Below are 19478 nucleotides of genomic sequence, written 5' to 3'. Positions count from 1 at the left end.
AGTAGAGCGAGGAGTGGGTCGGTTCATTGGAGCTGTAACTTAAACACAGAAAGTTGAGTGTGCTGTTTGAGGACGCTCGGAGCGCTCTGAAACTGCAACTGTGAATTTCTCAACAACAGTTCAGATGATGCTCTGATCATTTTAGGGGGTATTTATGAACACACCTATATTTAGGCTAGAGCTAAATATAGCTGTAACTGGCTAATGGTTACTTTGAATCATTAAGCCATGTTTGTGTAACGTAGTTAACTCCGTGTGGGATCTAGGCTGCTAGCATAACATAGCTGAGGTGGATGGGGCAACGAGGAATGAACAAGCTAGTCTGTGGAAAACGGAGCATTTCTCCACATGTATCTGATGCACTTTGGCCAGATGTTTTGACAGATTGCTCATGTTTCTGCCCTGACAAGCAAAGCACTTTGGACCGTTTTGTTCTCTCCGCCATTGTCGCTAAGAGCAGGATCTCCGGTCTCTGTGTCTGTGTGTGTGGAGAGAGACGCTCACAGATGACAGGCTGAGAGAGAGATCACTCTCTTGACCATGTTTTAAAGCCTCAGTAGGCTGACATTTTTGTTGGCATCATTGGGCAAAGATTCCATAATAACCTTTCAGCATATTGTAATTCAAGTGTTCTGAGAGGAAACTAGACTTCTGCTCCTCCTCATGGCTCTGTTTTCAGACACATTAGACACATTTAGTCTTCAGAAAAATCTAGCCCCATGATGAGAGACTTTGGCCAATCACAGGTCATTTCAGAGAGAGAGCGTTCCTATTGGCTGTGTTCCGGCTGGTGGGCGGTGCTTGGTATTTCCTCGACAGATCTCAACATGGCTGCCGAGTCATAAACTTTCTCATTTTACAGCTAATCCGTGCACTACAAGATGATTCTGAGAACATCTGAGGAGAGAAATAGGCATTAACGTAACAGAATATTGATTCATATTTGATCAGAGCTGCCTGGTTTGACCGTTTGGTCGAAGTTCGCGAGTGATTGACAGCTGCTCATGGCAGCTGGACGGCAGACTCCAGATCAGCTCTGACTGCTTGTTTTTCTCCAGTCTGTGAAATCTTGCAGATGCTGTTAGGAGCACCGGAGGACACAGAGGAACATGATTTTTTTCAGATTACTTGTGTCATGCATTACTGTCAGGATATAGAAACCGTTTTAGAAAAATAACATTTTTTAATCATATTTGCTCCAATCTCGCCTACTGCTGCTTTAATCTTATTACAAATTAGAAACAGAGTTGGTGAGATCAAAGGTGCAAGATGACGTTCATGTAGTCTAAATAATTAGGAAAGTCATTTTCTTAATTGCTCCATTACCGACAGCAGAACGTCGGAGCTTATCGATACCACGGTCTTGAAAAAAACTGCCCGGGGCTCATTTAGTACCGAGTTTCGATACCCATCCATTTGTCAGACTGACATTCACCACTATCAACCGTCATCTGCTGTAAACCACCTGCAGAATGCACAACACACTTGATTGTTGTGGTCTGCTTCAGGAGACACAAGTCCCTTTATAGTTTAAACAAATAGCTGATCTCTGCTGCACCATCTGCCAGAGCACGGGGTATCCGCTTAATACTAAATATATTCCATCTTGAATCTTGATGATATATCCACACAGCTCACACTGTGTCCTCAGCCTTTATCTTCTGTAACATAATGCATGAATGCATCCTCACATATCCCAGAGCCGTTATGGATTTTTCATTAAGCCGTGATGAAGTCATGTCAAACACGACGGCGGACGCTCCCTGCTTGCTCATGTATTTTATGCACAGAGACGATGAATGTGAATGAGGCATGTAGAAGCAGATATCACGCATGATGTCTGCTCAATTAGTTGATACTCCCGAAGCTCGCCGGGTCAAATTCCTGCTTTGACGTGTCGCGTGTGTCGTCTCGTTGTTAGCTGGCCTAGTGGCAGGCTCAGGTTAAACTCTGTCTTCAAATATTACATTCATAGGATTTTTCTCCTGTTTAGAATAAAAGGTGGGCATGTTTTTTTGTGTGCATGATTCCTGGAAAATCTGTATAATTTGTCAATGCACCCAGGGTCAAATTATATATATATATTTTTAGGCACGTTTCCCAGCTGATGTATTCACTAACCAGTTTATTTCAATTCCTGGAAAGTGAAAACACATTTATTTTATAGAATGTTTTTCATTGCCTTTACAGCTTTGTAAAATGTAGTAGTAATAATAATACTATTATTGTTATTATTACAATATTACAATATTACATATTATATTTATATATGTATATATATTACATTATATTTACAATAAGAAAATAAACAATAAAAGTAAATAAAATCCAAAATACACAATATAAAACAAGATAAAATAATTACAATAATACCATCAGTTAAGAAAAAAGTCATTAGATAAAGGTGAATGGGCCATGAAACCAACACCTGCTGGGTTTAGGATTCGTTTCATTTCTTGTTTACATCTTGCTGATATTACAGAGGGAGAAGAGCAGCGATGTTGTGGTCAGTGGAAGCAGCGGCGGCTCTATAGTTGCCACCGGCAGCAGCGGCGTTGGCGTCGTAGGAGCCACCTCAGCGTCTAGCAGTGTCATGCCTTCCTCGTTGACGTCCGGCTTGACTCCTGGAGGTCACGGGGGTCACATGGGGGAAGAGCCCAGCGACCTGGAGGAGCTGGAGCAGTTTGCCCGCACCTTCAAACAACGACGCATCAAGCTGGGATTCACCCAGGTAACAGACGGAGATAAGAGGAAGGTGGAAGAGTGGAGTGTGTGTGAGTCTCAGCTCTGTTTCTGACATTGTTTATGTGTCTCGGTCAGGGAGACGTCGGCGTGGCTATGGGCAAACTGTATGGCAACGACTTCAGCCAGACCACCATCTCCCGATTTGAAGCTCTCAACCTGAGCTTTAAGAACATGTGCAAGCTGAAGCCGCTGCTTGAGAAGTGGCTGAATGATGCAGGTAAACATCCCAAACTTATCAGAGCAGGTACCTGTAACCTGATTGACTGCACACACTGGTCTGTCATAAAGAACAGAGAGACAGCAGAGTTTATCCCTGCAGGCATTCATTTTGCATGACTTTAAAGTTTTAGAAATTACCTGAACTGAACTTAACCAAGCGCTTAAAGAAATCGCCTGGATAGATGAAAGTACGACAGCGTAATAGGGCCATTGTAGGTTAAGAAGGTTAGGAGGGGGGTAATATTCCGTGAAAAAAAGCTCACAATTTCCAAGATTAAAGTGATAAATTTACGAAAAAAAATGTGGATATTCTCTGAGATTAAAGTGGTACATTTATGAGAAAATACTCTAGTGCTAGAGTGACACATTTACGAGAAGTAACCTTGAATACTTTCTGAGATTAAAGTCACAAATTTACAAGAAACAAACTTGACTATCCTCTAAGATTATAAAGTCGTAAATACACAAGAAGAAAACTTGGATATTCTCTGAGATTGAAGTGGTAAATTTATGTGAAGAAACTCACACATTTACGAGAAATAACCTTGAATATTCTCTGAGATTATAAAGTCATAAATTTGGCAGAAAAAAACTTGGAAATACAGTGTTTTTTGTCAATGAACCACATCGGTTCACTTCCCTCAGAATACTACCCTCCTCCCCCGGCTGTACTTTTTTTTTTACCAAAAATGGCCCTAATAAACTGTCATTTTTGCTGGAAATATTGTTAACGGAATACTCTCAATGTCTCTTTCTTTAAAGAATTAGAGTTGTTTAATTTATTTGATAATATGGTATTTTGAACTTTAACACAGACATTTATGAAGAACTTCATCTATTTAGTTATGATTATGATATGATTAGCTTGTTCAATTTCTTTTATTTTGTTTTCACCATATGAGTTCTGTGCTAAAAATCTGTGATGGTTCTTTTCCTTTTCCTTTTTTACCATTCTTGTCTTCATTGCGTGCTTCTTTCTGTGCTTTCTGTGCATGTCTTCATTTCTCGTTTTTAATTATTTCTTTCTCTACTCTCTCTCTCTCTCTCTCTCTCTCTCTCTCTCTCTCTCTCCCTCTCTCTCTATCTCTCTCTGTGTGTCTCTCTCTCTCTCCTACAGAAACCATGGCAATAGACAGCATGCTGCCCAGCCCATCTTCTCTCTCCTCCCCCATGCTGGGCATCGAGGGTCTGTCCGGCCGACGCAGGAAGAAACGCACCAGCATCGAGACCAATGTGCGAGTGGCCTTAGAGCGCAACTTCCACATGGTAGGAGAGAGTCTTATTTACCAAGTATACAGGAGACTGTGTCTGTCAGTCTGCACAGGGAGACACATCCACAAAATGATATCTCTCAAATTCATATCTCAATTAGGGCTGTCAACCGATTAAAATATTTAATCATGATTAACCGGATGATTGTCCATAGTTAATTGCGATTAATCGCAAATTAATCACACATTTTTTGTCTATACAAAATGAACCTTAAAGTTAGATTTGTCAAGTATTTAATCCTCTTATCAACATGGGAGTGGACAAATATGCTGCTTTATGCAAATGTGTGTATATATTTATTATTGGAAATCAATTAACAACACAAAACAATGACAGATATTTTCCAGAAACCCTCACAGGTACTGCATTTAGCATAAAACAATATGCTCCAATCATAACATGGCAAACTGCAGCCCAACAGGCAACAACAGCTGTCAGTGTGTCAGTGTGCTGACTTGACTATGACTTGCCCCAAACTGCATGTGATTATCATAAAGTGGGCATGTCTGTAAAGGGGAGACTCATGGGTACCCATAGAACCCATTTACATTCACATATCTGGAGGTCAGAGGTCAATGGACCCCTTTGAATATGGCCATGACAGTTTTTCTGCCCCAAAATTTAGTGTAACTTCGTAGTGATATTTAGCCTCCTTCCTGACAAGCTAGTACGACATGGTTGGTACCGATGGATTCCTTAGATTTAGTTTCATACGATGCAAATATCTTTACTCTAGCTCTAAAACCTCTTAAGCTCGCTACAACCTCCGAAAGATCGAATTGCGTTAATTCATTAACGCGTTATTATCACGTTAACTTTGACAGCCCTAATCTCTTTAATTTCTAACTGACATTTGAAAGGTATGGTATTTATTGTATGGTGCAGGAACTGAGTCTTAGCTTTCATTTTATGGAAATAATAAATGTGATAATGAAAACAAATTTGAATTTTCGAGCAAGACTCTAGGCGCTCTCAAAACAAAGTGAATTTAAGTGCCATAACGAGACATAAGGTACCATAACAACAGCATTAAAGGCAGAATGAGGAGGATTTGTCGGTTGCGGTTTGTAAACCTAACATTCAAAGTCGGCCCCCCCGCCCTGCAAAGCCCACTATTCAGGTCAGAAGGAGAAACACACATACTTTTAAACATTATGAAAGACTTGGATATCAACAGGTTTTTGGATACCCGCAAATATCACAGTATGCTCAGCTGCATGTAAACAGGAATATTAGTGGAATATTCATTTTCATTAGCCATATAATATTGTCTTTTCTGGAATACGGGCAAAGAACTGAATATGTTGTATACTGTATGTAAATGTAGTCAGTGTTTTATAGGAAAATCCTACTTATGGTGCCTTTAAGATATCAGAGGTGGAAAAAGTATTCAGATCTTTTACTCCAATAAAAGTAGCAATACCACAGTGTAGAAATACTTTGTTCCAGGTAACAGTCATGCATATAAACATTTCAGAGAGAAATTATTTTTTTTATTTTGACACCAGAACATTGTTGAAGACAAATCAGTTGAGGGTATGCATTTAAACCGGTAGAGTCACTCGTGTTCTGACAGAAGTTCTACATTGTTTTCAGTATCCTCATCTGTGTATTTACTCATCAGTCTGATGTTTTCCTCCTCAGAACCAGAAGCCTACCTCGGAGGAGATCCTGCTCATGGCAGATCAGCTCAATATGGAGAAGGAGGTGATCCGCGTTTGGTTCTGCAACCGCAGGCAGAAAGAGAAACGCATCAACCCCTCCAGCAGCACTACCCCTCCCCTGCCTAGCCAGACCCCGCCTGTTGTGACACACAAAGCCTCCTGCTACAGCCCGCACATGGTACGGTCCACCATACATCCACTAACACCTACTTTACCACTTTTTTGGTGTAAGTTGGCCTGATATTTGTCTCACAGATGGATGGAAGTATTTCCTGATTTCTCTCTTCTCCCTCTCCAGATATCGAGTCAGGGTCTGTCCCAGGTCACCACCTGTCTCAGCACAACAGGTGAGCTGTAATTACTGTTTGTGCCCGTGTAGAGTCTCGTCAATGAATTATTAAAGGTTAGAGCAGCGCTTCCCAATTCTGTTTTTGGAACCCTAAGGTCGGCCACAGCAAGATTAAACTGGCCCTGACGTTATTTGGAAGAAGTGGATATTTCTGTTTCGCTGGTTTGATGAAACACTGAAGAATCATCACTTTCAAAAAATGATTTCTGTGAGAGGAAGATTGAAATAGAAAACAATGATGTTTTGTCGACGACAACATGGAAGCACTGGTCCCATCTTGAGTTGTTTACCTCCATGAGTCACGACTTGTCCTTATGATTTATAGACCTTGGCTACAGCGTGAGCTATCCCAGGTTTCACAGATATGACAGATGGCCTGACAGGTAACAAACACAGCTGGAAATTTATTGGCCCGTTGAGCCGAGGCTAATACTTTCCAGTCGCAAACTTCTCTCTCCAACCTGGAGTTAAAGAAGACGCTCCAAAAGCTCAGGATCCTGACTGTTGATGAAGAACTGTGTCGTCCAAGTGTTTATTTAGTAATAACGCCGTCCGCGCAGTGACAGCTAACCCACTACATGGCATCAATATCTCTCTTCTTCTCTTCCCCTCAGCCGCCAGCTCTTCAGCATCCTGCCCCATGACTCCCGTCAGCTCAGCTGCAGTAGGCTCCACCTCTTCTTCTGTGACCCCGCCTCCTCACAGCACGGCTAGCCCCGCCACTTCCAGCCTCGTGGCCCTTGGGCTCAACACCGGGTGAGTGTTTATGTAAATTTAAAAAAAAGAAAGATAGTTATCTTATGTGCAGTGAGTGCAGTTTTCATCCAAGGTCCAAAACAATATACTTATCGTATAAGGCAAAAGCAAAACAATCCAATATTTTTCAGTTTCCACATCTCAAATGGGAGAATCTTGTAAAATTGTATTAAGAAATTAAAATATTTATTTTCTGAACTGTTGGAGCCAGAAATTTGACATTTTATAAATCCAAGTTTTGTAAAATAAATCAATAAATCTGTAACAAAAAAAATCAACTGAATAATTAATAATAAAAATAATCATTAGTTGCAGCCCCAGATCAGAAATCAGAAATACTTTATTGATCCCCGGGGGAACAGTTGCTCTTATATAAACATAAAGAAATGTAAGAAATAAAATAATAAAAAATAGAAATAAAGGAGAATGTAACATGTAAATGATGTACATAATGCTAAAATATAAACACATGTAAAGAAATATAAGTAAGTAACAAATTTAAAAATAAGAAATGAGAATATAAGAAATATGAAATATGTAACATCTTTGCATTAAGACGTGCAATGTACTGTATATCCTATAACCACAGTGCAAATCAATACAAGAAGCTGAGAAGTGGGAGCTATTAAGTGTGTTAAATATAAATGCGAGAATGGTATAAATAAGAATTAAATAAGAATATTTCTTGAAGTGCACAGTATAAATACAGTATTAATGACAGTATTGCACAGTTGAATAATTGCATAAAGTATTGTACAGTTGAGTTAATAATAAAAACTTAGATAAAAGAGAGAAACACGTTTTCTTTCAAAATAAAAGAGAGTCTCATTTACTCTTCTGTATGAAATCACAAATATGGCTACGATACTTTTACAGGTTTGCTATTTGATTTAATTACATCTATGATTATATCTTTTAGAGTTTTTTTTCATACATTTGGGAGTGTTTGAGTTGTTTTTGAATGAGTGAAGCCGTCAACACTCGATGAAATGAAACTTGATACCACCTGATACATACAGTACGTAGCTGAATGCTCCACAGAGATCTGTGCATTCTGCTGCCTGAGGCTCGTCAGACTGCTGCCACACAGGTTCCACTGCAATTCTGTATGTTCACACACACGAGCCGTTTTGTCATATGAAACATTGTCTGGTGTTTCCCGGCTCACACATGCAGCACATGGTGGGACGTATTCTCACCTACTGGAAATACTCTGTTTGGTTCAGGCGAGGGGTGGCGGCTAGGTAGAGCATGGAGGAGGCAGGATTACACCGAGTCTCTTGATGTTCTTGAATTTGTCCACTGATTTCGGCAGAAGTTCTGGAATCTTGTCGTCTCTCCGGTTAAACATTTTCGTTGGTAAAAACAGATCTCCAGCAGTACTCCAGCAGTAATCCACGAAGATTATAAACGCTTGAATATAAAAATGACTCTTTGAAACTGGTTGAGAAATGTAAACTGCAGCTCCCCCGTTCACTCGTATGTGTTTAACAGCCAGTGCTGACCTCCCCAATATGGTTGCGACGTTGGTGTACGATCTAAAGGCAAATGCGGAATCTATATATCTATGCTCCAGACAGTGACGGGTTCAATTGGACATCACACAGACTCAGGTGTCTGTGTAAAGTCTGTTTAACATCCAGTCCAACTGATTCGGACATTTGCGTTCTAAAATACAGCTCCTCTGGGTCACGACTAGATCATTTCAGGGTTGCGTTGCATGTGAGAAAGAGACTATAGAGACGCATGTACAAGCTAAGGAGTGCAGTTTTGACACAGAGAAAATGTCAGATGCTACACAAAAATAGGAGAAGCTGCGGGTGTCTCAACTACACCATCAAAAACAAGACAAGAGTTGGAAGCCTTCAGATCACTGATCAGTACGTTGGCTTTATATCCCTTAAAGCTGCAGTGGGTAGAAGTGGAGCACATACTGAATGATAAAAAAAGGTATTTCTATAAAACAGTTACTATATCCTGTCAGTAGTGCATGAGACCGGTAATCTGAAAAAAATCATGTTCCTCTGTGTCCTCCGGTGCTCCTAACGGCATCTGCAAGATTCCACAGACCGGAGGAAAACAATCAGTCAGATCTGATCTGGAGTCTGCTGCCCAGCTTTCGTCTATGAGAGCCACAAGTCAATCATTCACAGAGCTGATCAAATATTGATCAATATTCAGTTACTCTAATGTCTATTTCTCTCCTCAGATGTTCTCAGAATCATCTTGTAGTGCACGGTTTAGCTGTAAAATGAGAAAGTTTGTGACTCGGCAGCCATGTTGAGGCCAAGTTTAGGAAATACCAAGCACCGCCCACCAGCCGGAGCACAGCCAATAGGAACGCTCTCTCTCTCTGAAATTACCTGTGATTGGTCAAAGTCTCCCGTCACGGGCTAGATGTTCTAAAGTCTGAAAACAGAGCCATGAGGAGGAGAAGAAGTCTAGTTTTCTCTCAGAACACTTGAATTACAATATGCTGAAAGGTTATTATGGGATTTTTGCCCAATGATGCCAAACATATACTGCCTACTGAAGCTTTAACCTGCCAACTGTTTCTCTACATGTGTGAATTTTTGCGCATGTGTGTGTGTGCGTGTGTGCGTGTGTGTGTGTGTGTGTGTGTGTGTGTGTGTGTGTGTGTGTGTGTGTGTGTGTGAATTTGCGGTCCATCCACATTTCAGGAACACAATGATGGGACTAAGCACAGGGATGAACCCGGGCCTCATTGGCAGCAACCCCCTGGCTACCATGCAAGGTGTGTGTGTGCATGTGTGTGTGTGTGTGTGTGTATGTGTGTGTGTGTGTGTGTGTGTGTCAGTGCATGCCGCCTCCAGCCCAGCGAGTCTTCATGAGTCTCCTTTTCTAAAGACCTCTTCCCATTTCACCCTCCATCCATTCTGTCCAAAATGAATTTCCTTGCAGCCTCAGACGGCAGCAGCCCGGCGCACACTCCTCCTCCTCAGCACAAACTTTTTGAATCGTTCAGTATGGTGAAAGATTCAATTTGATTCTCATACAATAGCCTGCTATTATCACAAAGTGACAAGAGCCCCTTATGGCAAAGCTTAGGAGGCCAAGTCAGCTTACAGTAAACAGTTGAACAGGCACAATCCCCTCCCTCTCAATATCTAGGCCTGTTGGCTAAATAACTAGTTTCCACTCAAAATTCCCCTTTTTCAAAGAGGCGATCTGCTGCCAAATCAATTAAGCATCACAAATAAGCTCAGCTTTGAATCCCTCATGTGATCCATCTCCCTATAGCGCCGATTCAGACCTTCCCCTTCTCTCCCGCTCCGTTCGGCGTCATTCAGAGCCGGCCCCCTCCAGGCCAAGTGTTGATGAGAAGGATACAGCCTGTTATGGAAACTGCAGCTCTGGCACTGCCGGCTCTGATAGAGTTATAGGCTGAAGGAAAGAAGAAAGAGGAGCCTCGCTGAAAAGAGGTTGGGGTTGAAATGAAGTGTTGACGTGAAAAGGATTTCTGGTTTGAATCCCTCTGGGCCCACGCACGCTATGAATGTTTACACTCACCATGCTGTAATGGATAAAAGTGTTGACTATTACACCAGAATTCAAAAGTCAGCAGGTGTCACTGTGTTAGAGCAGAGCTCTGACTGATACACGGCTTATTCTGCCATGTTTGCTGCAGTAATTCTGCAGATTCCTTTCAGTGTTGGGGTTTTATTTCTCATTGCAATATAATGTAATCCTCCTCTTCGATCGGTTGCTCCCGTTAGGGGTCACCACAGCGCGTCATCTGACATAATGATGCCTTGAAAATTGTCTTATACAGACGTAGGCAAAGTTGTTGGTAACGTTCCGTTGAAGAGAGAAAAACCCACAATGGTCACTGAAATAACTTGAAACTGACAAAAGTAATAATAAATAAAAATTCACTGAAAATGAACTAATGAAAATCAGATATTGTTTTTGAATTATGGTTCAGCAGAATCATTTAAAAAAACAAACTAATGAAACTGGCCTAGACAAAAATGATGGTAACATTAACTTAATATTTTGTTGCACAACCTTTTGAGGCAATCACTGCAATCAAGTGATTTCTGTAACTCTCAATGAGACTTATGCACCTGTTGACAGGTATGTTGGCCCACTCCTCGTGAGCAAACTGCTCCAGCTGTCTCAGGTTTGAAGGGTGCCTTCTCCAGACTGCATGTTTCAGCTCCTTCCACAGATGTTCAATAGGATTTAGATCAGGGCTCATAGAAGGCCACTTCAGAATAGTCCAATGTTTTGTTCTTAGCCATTCTTGGGTGTTTTTAGCTGTGTTTTGGGTCATTATCCTGTTTGAGGACCCATGACCTGCAACTGAGACCAAGCTTTCTGACACTGGGCAGCACATTTCGCTCCAGAATGCCTTGATAGTCTTGAGATTTCATTGCACCCTGCACAGATTCAAGACACCCTGTGCCAGATGCAACAAAGCAGCCCCATAACATAACCGAGCCTCCTCCATGTTTCACATTAGGTACAGTGTTCTTTTCTTTGGATGCTTCATTTTTGCGTCTGTGAACATAGAGCTGATGTGACTTGCCAAAAAGCTCCAGTTTTGTCTCATCTGTCCAAAGGACATTCTCCCAGAAGCTTTGTGGCTTGTCAATATGCATTTTGGAAAATTCCAGTCTCGCTTTTTTATGATTTGGTGTCCTCCTGGGTCGTCTTCCATTAAGTCCACTTTGGCTCAAACAGTGACGGATGGTGCGATCTGACACTGATGTACCTTGACCTTGGAGTTCACCTCTAATCTCTTTGGAAGTTGTTCTGGGCTCTTTGGTTCCCATTCGTATTATCCGTCTCTTCAATATGTCATCAATTTTCCCCTTGCAGCCACGTCCAGGGAGGTAGGCTACAGTCCCATGGACCTTAAACTTCTGAATAATATGTGCAGCTGTAGTCACAGGAACATCAGGCTGCTTGGAGATGGTCTTATAGCCTTTACCTTTAACATGAAGGTCTATAATGTTCTTTCTGATCTCCTGAGACAACTCTCTCCTTAGCTTTCTGTGGTCCATGTTCAGTGTGGTACACACCATGATGCCAAACAGCACAGTGACTACTTTTCACCCTTTAAATAGGCAGACTGACTGATTACAAGTTTGAAGATACCTGTGATGCTGATTACAGGACACACCTTAGTTTAATATGTCCCTATGGTCACATTATTTTACATCTTTTCTAGGGGTACCATCATTTTTGTCCTGGCCAGTTTCATTAGTTTGTTTTTTAAAATGATTCTGTTGAACCACAATTCAAAAACAATATCTGATTTTCATTAGTTCATTTTCAGTAAATTTTTATTTATTATTACTTTTGTCAGTTTCAAGTTATTTCAGTGACCATTGTGGGTTTTTCTCTCTTTAACGGAACGTTACCAACAACTTTGCCTACGTCTGTAAATGAACCTCTTCAGGTCACTAGGTGTTTTTTATGAGCAGTCTGCAAATGTTAATTTTGGCAGCTATTTTAGATTTAGTCTCAGGCTTAAGACGACAATGTTTATTAGTTTTAGTCACATTTTAGTCATTTTTATCCTTCATAGTTTTAGTCAAAGACAACTGAAAACGTTTCAGTTGCCGGAAATTCATTACTTTTAGTCAACTTTTAGTCAAAGTGTTTCTCTCTTAATTTTGTCAGCTATTTTTTAGAGATGTCAATTGATTCAAATATTTGAAACGCAATTAATAGCACATTTTTAATCTGTTTAAAATGTACCTTAAAGGGAGATTTGTCAAGTATTTAATCCTCTTATCAACATGGGAATGGACAAATATGCTGCTTTATGCAAATGCATGTATATATTAATTATTGTAAATCAATTAACAACACAAAACAATGACAGATATTGTCCAGAAACCCTCACAGGTACTGCATTTAGCATAAAACAATATGCTCCAATCATAACATGGTAAACTGCAGCCCAACAGACAACAACAGCTGTCAGTGTGTTAGTGTGCTGACTTGACTATGACTTGCCCCAAACTGCATGTGATTATCATAAAGTGGGCATGTCTGTAAAGGGGAGACTCGTGGGTACCCATAGAACGCATTTACATTCACATATCTGGAGGTCAGAGGTCAAGGGACCCCTTTGAAAATGGACATGACAGTTTTTCCTCGCCAACATTTAGTGTAAGTTTGGAGCGTTATTTAACCTCCTTCATGACCAGCTAGTATGACATGGTTGGTACCGATGGATTCATCAGGTTTACTGGTTTCATATGATACCTTCACTCACAGCCAAATAATAAATATCGATTGCTTTAATGCATTACAGAAATGAGTGGCAATAAAACGGATTTGCGTTAACACGTTATTATGGCGTTAACTGTGACAGCCCTGTTGATTTGATTTAATTTTTGACCTGGCTGTACTTGGATTTGTGTGCAGACGGTCAACAGGATGAGACAGAAGTTCATTTTCACACTTTCACAAACATCCGCCTCAATCCATTTCGTCATCACGTGGACTAGTGTGCTGGTTGTGTGCATGTGTAGTAAACAACCATCTACATCTTCATCCTTTGGCTGATCGTTTGTCTGCTTGGATCAGAGAGTTGAGTCTTCATCACCTCCAAATGTAAATAGAAACATATTCATGTGTAAAGGTTCAATTCACCCAAATTCCAAAACACAACATCTTTTCTTACTTCCCTCTTGTGGTATCTATCCATGCAGATAGTTTGGTTTTATCTGCCGGACGTCTGCCTCAATACAGTGATATTGTATGAATTTTCATCCGTAGCACTCACAGCATTGAAATATTTCAAAAAGCCATTAACAGGATTACTGTCCTTAGTTAGTTAGTTAACAACCACAACAAGTTGTCAACAGTTTTGAAAGGAATTACTTTTTACCACTGAAATTTGTTTGAGAATAGTTGTGTTGTGAGTTGGGTGAACCGACCCTTTAATCCTTTACGCCTGCCTATCAATCATTTATTTCTGTTCTATAGATAAGACAATGTATATTTGTTATAGTCCCTCATCATCTCTATCTGTAGTTACTGATGTGTCTGATCTGTTCACTGACTTCCTGTTTTCTTCTATGTTCTACATCCTCCTCTTCTCCTCTCTCCATCTTTCCCTTCACCTCTTCTTCTGTCCTTTCTCCTGTCTCTGCTCTCTATATCCTTCACCATCCTGCTCTTCTTTTCACTCTTCTCCCTTCCTCCTTTTTTTTTTACCTCTCTTCATCCTTTGTCACCTTGTATTCACGTCCTCTCTCTGCTTTCTCCTGAGTTTCTTGCATCTTTTTGTCTTTCTTCTCTTTCCCTCCTCCCCCCTCCTGTCTTATCTCTCTTTCCATCTCCCCTCTACTTGTTCTTCCTCCATCACTCTTCCCCTCGTCTTCCTCTCTTCCATCGCGACCAGCCCTGGCAGCCAGCAGCGGTCAGCTGCCTATCTCCAGCCTGGAGGGTGGAGCGGCTCACATGCTCCTGGGTGGACCTGGGGGTCACGCTGTACCTCCCTCTCTCCGCCAATCTCTCTTCCTCAACCGGCCCACCCTCCTCCCCATGGTGACCTGCTCCATGGCGACAGCCTCCTCACCTGCCATGGGACTGGTCAGCAGCGGTGGCGGCGGTGTGGTGTGCGGCCCGAGGCTCTCCTTTTCCCAGTCTCCGCCCCCTGGCGCCAGCGACCTCATGAGCATGACCTCGTGCCCCGAGGAGTCCGCGTCTCCTTGTTCAAGTCCCGCCTCTTTCTGTTCCTTCAGCGAAGCCTCGCCGCCGCCCATGGGAGGGGCCATGGCCGAGTGATTCCTGACTGACGACCAAAGCATCCTATCAGAGGACGGCGAGGAGGAGGAAGTTAAAGGAGCTTTAAAAATCTAAATTTACAACCTCGCCTTTCAACCAAAGCCATCTCTCTGTCTGATCCATCTCTCATTTTGTCTCTCTCTTTCTCCGTCTCCCCACTGAAGTCTTCTGAAGCCAAAAATATACACAGACAGATGAGGGGAGGAAGCGAAGAGAGGGAGGATGGAGAGGATAGAGAGAACTGCCGAACGGAAGGGGGGAATCTGAAACCAAATAATGATCCACAGCTGGAGAGGTGGCACTGAGGAGTGTTTTTGCTCGGCATCGGGAAACGAACAGCACGCTTTTCATCGGCTGGAGAAAATATAAACTCGCTGAGGGCAGGGATGAGAAGCCAACCTGTGTGTGAGAAATGGGAGGCAAGAAGAAAAGACTTGTTCAACAAGCTCGGAAGGTCATGTGGTTGCAACCAAATTTTAAAAAAAGAAAAGAAAAGATGCTAGAAGAGAAACACACACTTACAAAGATGAAAACCAAAATCTCCAAATACCAAAAACTGAAAACCAAAAATGACAACAAAAAAAAACAACAAACGGAGAGAAAAGCTTTAGTTCAAAAAGACTTTTGCATCCTGATCTGTCCAGGTTCACTTCATTCTACTTCATACCAAGCATTTTTCATTTCACTCAGGATTTCCTTTATTCTCATTTTCAGTTTTATAAAACATCTATTTTTCTATTGTTTTGTATTTTTTGCCAAATGCGTAAGTTTAATGTTTTACAGCTGATCCCACATGCAGGATATCTACCTACCTCTCTATTTACAGCTTTACAGTGGTCAACATACCTTACATTAGAACAGACAGTGTTTGTTTTAACCAGCCTGGAGTGACAGACGGGTGGGGTTTACTACTAGAACTACTAGAACATCAGGTAAGATGCCAACCCATACACACAGTAGTATCAAATAGCTTTAAAAAGCTTCCCTGGGAATGCCTGAAAGCTTTCTGCTATTCATTAAACCCCCCCTTCTGGCACGTAAATAGGATCAAACCAACCGTAGGTGTTGGAAAATCTCATTTGATGCAGGTAAAAATTAATATATTGTTAATTTTTTGGTTGTTTTTTGGTTGTTTAAAAGATCCACAGTGATTATTTACATCTTCATTTTCTGTTCAAACAGAACATTTCTATCAGGACTTTCATCGCCATTATCATTATCATTATCAATATTTTCATTGTTATCTTTAATGTTTGCTCAAACTGAAGTATACACACTCACCAGGTCTTGTGCTGCCTACAAAGAGGATACCAGAGGCAGATGTGGACTGTCTTGGGATTTTATTCAGCATTATTTGGCTTCTTTTATTTATCATCGCCCCGTACACACTCATACCATCATCATGTCATCTTCCAGACTGCTCATCTACCACCAGACAGTCACTCTTGGATACCAAAGCATCGCCTCTGGCAGCGTTGTCTCTTGATTCGCCCGGGAGACGAGTGTCCAGACAAAACCTCAGCAGTGTCAAAGGGAAAACACACACACACACACACACACACACACACACTACGAGCATAAGAAAGAGTCCAAACCAAAAAAAAAAAAGAACAAAAGAAAGAGGTGAAGCACCGGCGTTCCCCTTACTGCCCCCAAACCCCTGCCCTCCATCCCTCCGTCCCATCTGCCCCTCTCCTTTGTCTCCAAAGATCAGATCAAAGGGCCAAAAGAAAAGAGGAGAAGAAGAAGAAGAAGAGGAGGAGGAGAAGCGGTCAGAGCGGAGGAGCCAAAGGTATGAAAAGCTGCAGGGGGAAAGCAAGAAGAAGAAGGAAGAGGAGCAGGAGGAGGTGCGCTCGAAGCGGCGGACCAAAAAACCAAAAAGTAACCCAAAACCAAAAGCTACTACTACTGCTACTAATTATGTATGAGTGACTGAACCGTAACGAAACCAAATACAAACAAAGAGGGGGAGGACGAGGGGAGAAAAGGGGGGAGTAAGGCCCTGTCTGTCTGTTTGTCTTTCGCTGTGATTGCTGTTCTTGTATCGACAGACAGAAATCGTTCCCTCCCTCCCTCTGCCAGCGACCTCAGCTTTGTTCTCACTTTCTTTTTTCCTGGATGGATAAAATATGGAATAACCTCAACAAACTGACTTTGAGAATATACAGTATATATATTTTTCTTTTTGCTTTCCATAGTGTGTGTGTTAATGATGTATGGATTTGTCTCATTGCTTTCTACTTATTATGCGGCGGGAAGGAGGGAGGGAGGGAAGGAGGGGAGGGGCGGTGCTGGGTTTTGGCGACGTGTTACCTATTTTCATATCTTCTTGTCTCTTCGGTTGTGCTCCAGGTTTTTATTTCTCTCTATGGTTGGAAATAACTGTGAAAATGTAGCTTCCAAGATAAAAAACAAAAGTTTTTTTTGTTAATCCAGAATGTTGTGAAAAAGCCAAAACTGAAAACCAAAAGCAAACTTTTTAGACATACCACCATACCAAATACCAAATAGAAGAACCAAACCAATGCACAAGTTGTACGAGTGGCTCAGTGGTGTTAGTGTGTGAGTATGTGTGTGGTTGTTTGTGTGCGGGTGTGTGCGGGTGTGAGCATGTGTTGGTATAAAGATAAATTCTCTTGCATACAAACCAAACCGTAAAACACACTGTCATCTAAACATGTCGAACAAAATAATATCCCTTTATTCTTATTTGAGACAATTAACTCTGGTCATTTTCAACCTGGACCTGCTTCCACGTAGCCTTCCATCAAACTTATTGTCTCCAACTCTCTGTCCTGCAGATCATTTTCACTTTTTAAAACCACCTGTCACCAAAAAGATGCTCAAATTCAGTTTTGAGTTTATTTGTAATTAGATAACTTTCTCTAATTATTTTAGCAGTCGGCCTCTGAGGCTTGACTGTACGGTTACCGTCATTTATATCTTTTAACTAGGGCTGACAATCGATTCAAATAGTTAATCGTGATTAATCGCAAATTAATCGCACATTTTTTATCTGTTCAAAATGTACCTTAAAGGGAGATTTGTCAAGTATTTAATCCTCTTATCAACATGGGAGTGGACAAATATGCTGCTTTATACAAATGTATGTATATATTTATTATTGGAAATCAGTTAACAACACAAAACAATGATAAGAAACCCTCACAGGTACTGCATTTAGCATAAAACATTATGCTCAGATCATAACATGGCAAACTGCAGCCCAACAGGCAACAACAGCTGTCAGTGTGTCAGTGTGCTGACTTGACTATGACTTGCCCCAAACTGCATGTGATTATCATAAAGTGGGCATGTCTGTAAAGGGGAGACTCGTGGGTACCCATAGAACCCATTTACATTCACACATCTGGAGGTCAGAGGTCACTGGACCCGTTTGAAATTGCCCATGCCAGTTTTTCCTCTCCAAAATTTAGCCTAACATTGGAGCGTTATTTAACCTCCTTCCCAACAAGCTAGCATGACGTAGTTGGTACCGATGGATTCCTTAAAAAAGGTTTTCTAGTAGCTTCACTCTAGCTTTAAAACTGAGCCTGCTACAGCGGAAATATGTAAGTTGCCCTAAAGAAATTAGTGGCGTTAAAACAAATTTGCATTAACACGTTATTATGACATTAACTTCGACAGCCCTGTTTGTAATCAGATTACTTTTACTGTTTATTTGAGCAGTCGGCTTCTGAGGCTTGACTGTACGGTTGCCGTCATTCGTATCTTTCAACAGATGTCTTTACTGAATACGGGTTGAAGAAGACAAAGACGTGTGTCTTTTTAATGTGACTTTGGCAACATCTTCAGGCCCCGTAGAGCTAAGCTTTAACGCAGCCAGAGAAGGAAAGTCCAGTGTATACACTGGTGGTTTCAAATGACATACATTCATTATCAAACTGCCAACTATGTTCCAGAGTATACCATTTGTTTTGTATTGATTTTTCATACTTTACAGGCAGTCACTGGTTTCAATGGATTTCAGCATGAATGAAAATCAATTTACAGAGACTTCAAATACTTGAGATTGAATCCGTCACCTGAACATCACGTCACAACCAAAGTTATATTATTGTAAGGGTAATGCAGTTAAGAGCAGGGAAACACATATTCACACACAATTTACATCTAAACCAAACCTAGAAATCAAACTGTAAACAAGATAAACAAGCAAATATATACAGCACATCATGATCGCCAGTCAACTCTCATTTTCCTTGAATGCATCACCAAGGAAGAGTTTTTAAAGGAACAGTGATTTTCATATGGTATTGGCTTTAATAATGAAACCAGTGGTTAAGCACGTAAAAGCCAGTGGTACACTTTGATAAATGATCACTTATGAAATATGTTTATGATTTAAGTTAAATACCTTTATAGTGAAGCAGTTGGCGATATTCTTGTGACAGTTGATCACTCAGATGGAAGCAGAACAAAAGGCCCAGGTTGAAAACAGAGTTTAATGTAACACACACAGGTGAGGTGAAGGCAACCAGTGATGAGGGTGATATGGGGAGGGGGGGTGCTGACGTCTGAGACGGACTAAAGGCTAAAAACGTCCACTTTTAGAGGGAATGTATCCATTAGCTCTTCTAGGTTTTTGTAGGGGGAAAATAATCTATGTTCAACCGCTCTTACTAGTTGCTGATGTATAAAAGGACTGGGACTATTATCCTTGGATGATGATGACGACC

General features: G+C 41.2%; 1 protein-coding gene across 1 annotated transcript in view; it reads left to right on the top strand.

The window, feature by feature from the left end:
- LOC141754572 (uncharacterized) overlaps positions 1-15513 on the top strand; it is a 99486-nt gene extending 83973 nt beyond the window's left edge. Inside the window, exons 9-16 of the mRNA XM_074613715.1 lie at positions 2483-2731; positions 2821-2962; positions 4082-4230; positions 5881-6078; positions 6199-6247; positions 6864-7005; positions 9687-9760; positions 14393-15513. Coding sequence (XP_074469816.1) covers positions 2483-2731; positions 2821-2962; positions 4082-4230; positions 5881-6078; positions 6199-6247; positions 6864-7005; positions 9687-9760; positions 14393-14778 — 1389 coding nt within the window. The 3' untranslated portion in view covers positions 14779-15513. The remainder of the gene's footprint in view (positions 1-2482; positions 2732-2820; positions 2963-4081; positions 4231-5880; positions 6079-6198; positions 6248-6863; positions 7006-9686; positions 9761-14392) is intronic.
- The last annotated feature ends 3965 nt before the right edge of the window (positions 15514-19478 follow it).

Source organism: Sebastes fasciatus, chromosome 17 (assembly GCF_043250625.1).
Source record: "Sebastes fasciatus isolate fSebFas1 chromosome 17, fSebFas1.pri, whole genome shotgun sequence".
NCBI classification, from domain to species: Eukaryota; Metazoa; Chordata; class Actinopteri; order Perciformes; family Sebastidae; genus Sebastes; species Sebastes fasciatus.
Note: the sequence above shows the minus strand (reverse complement) of the source record. Positions and strands in the feature narration are given on the sequence as shown.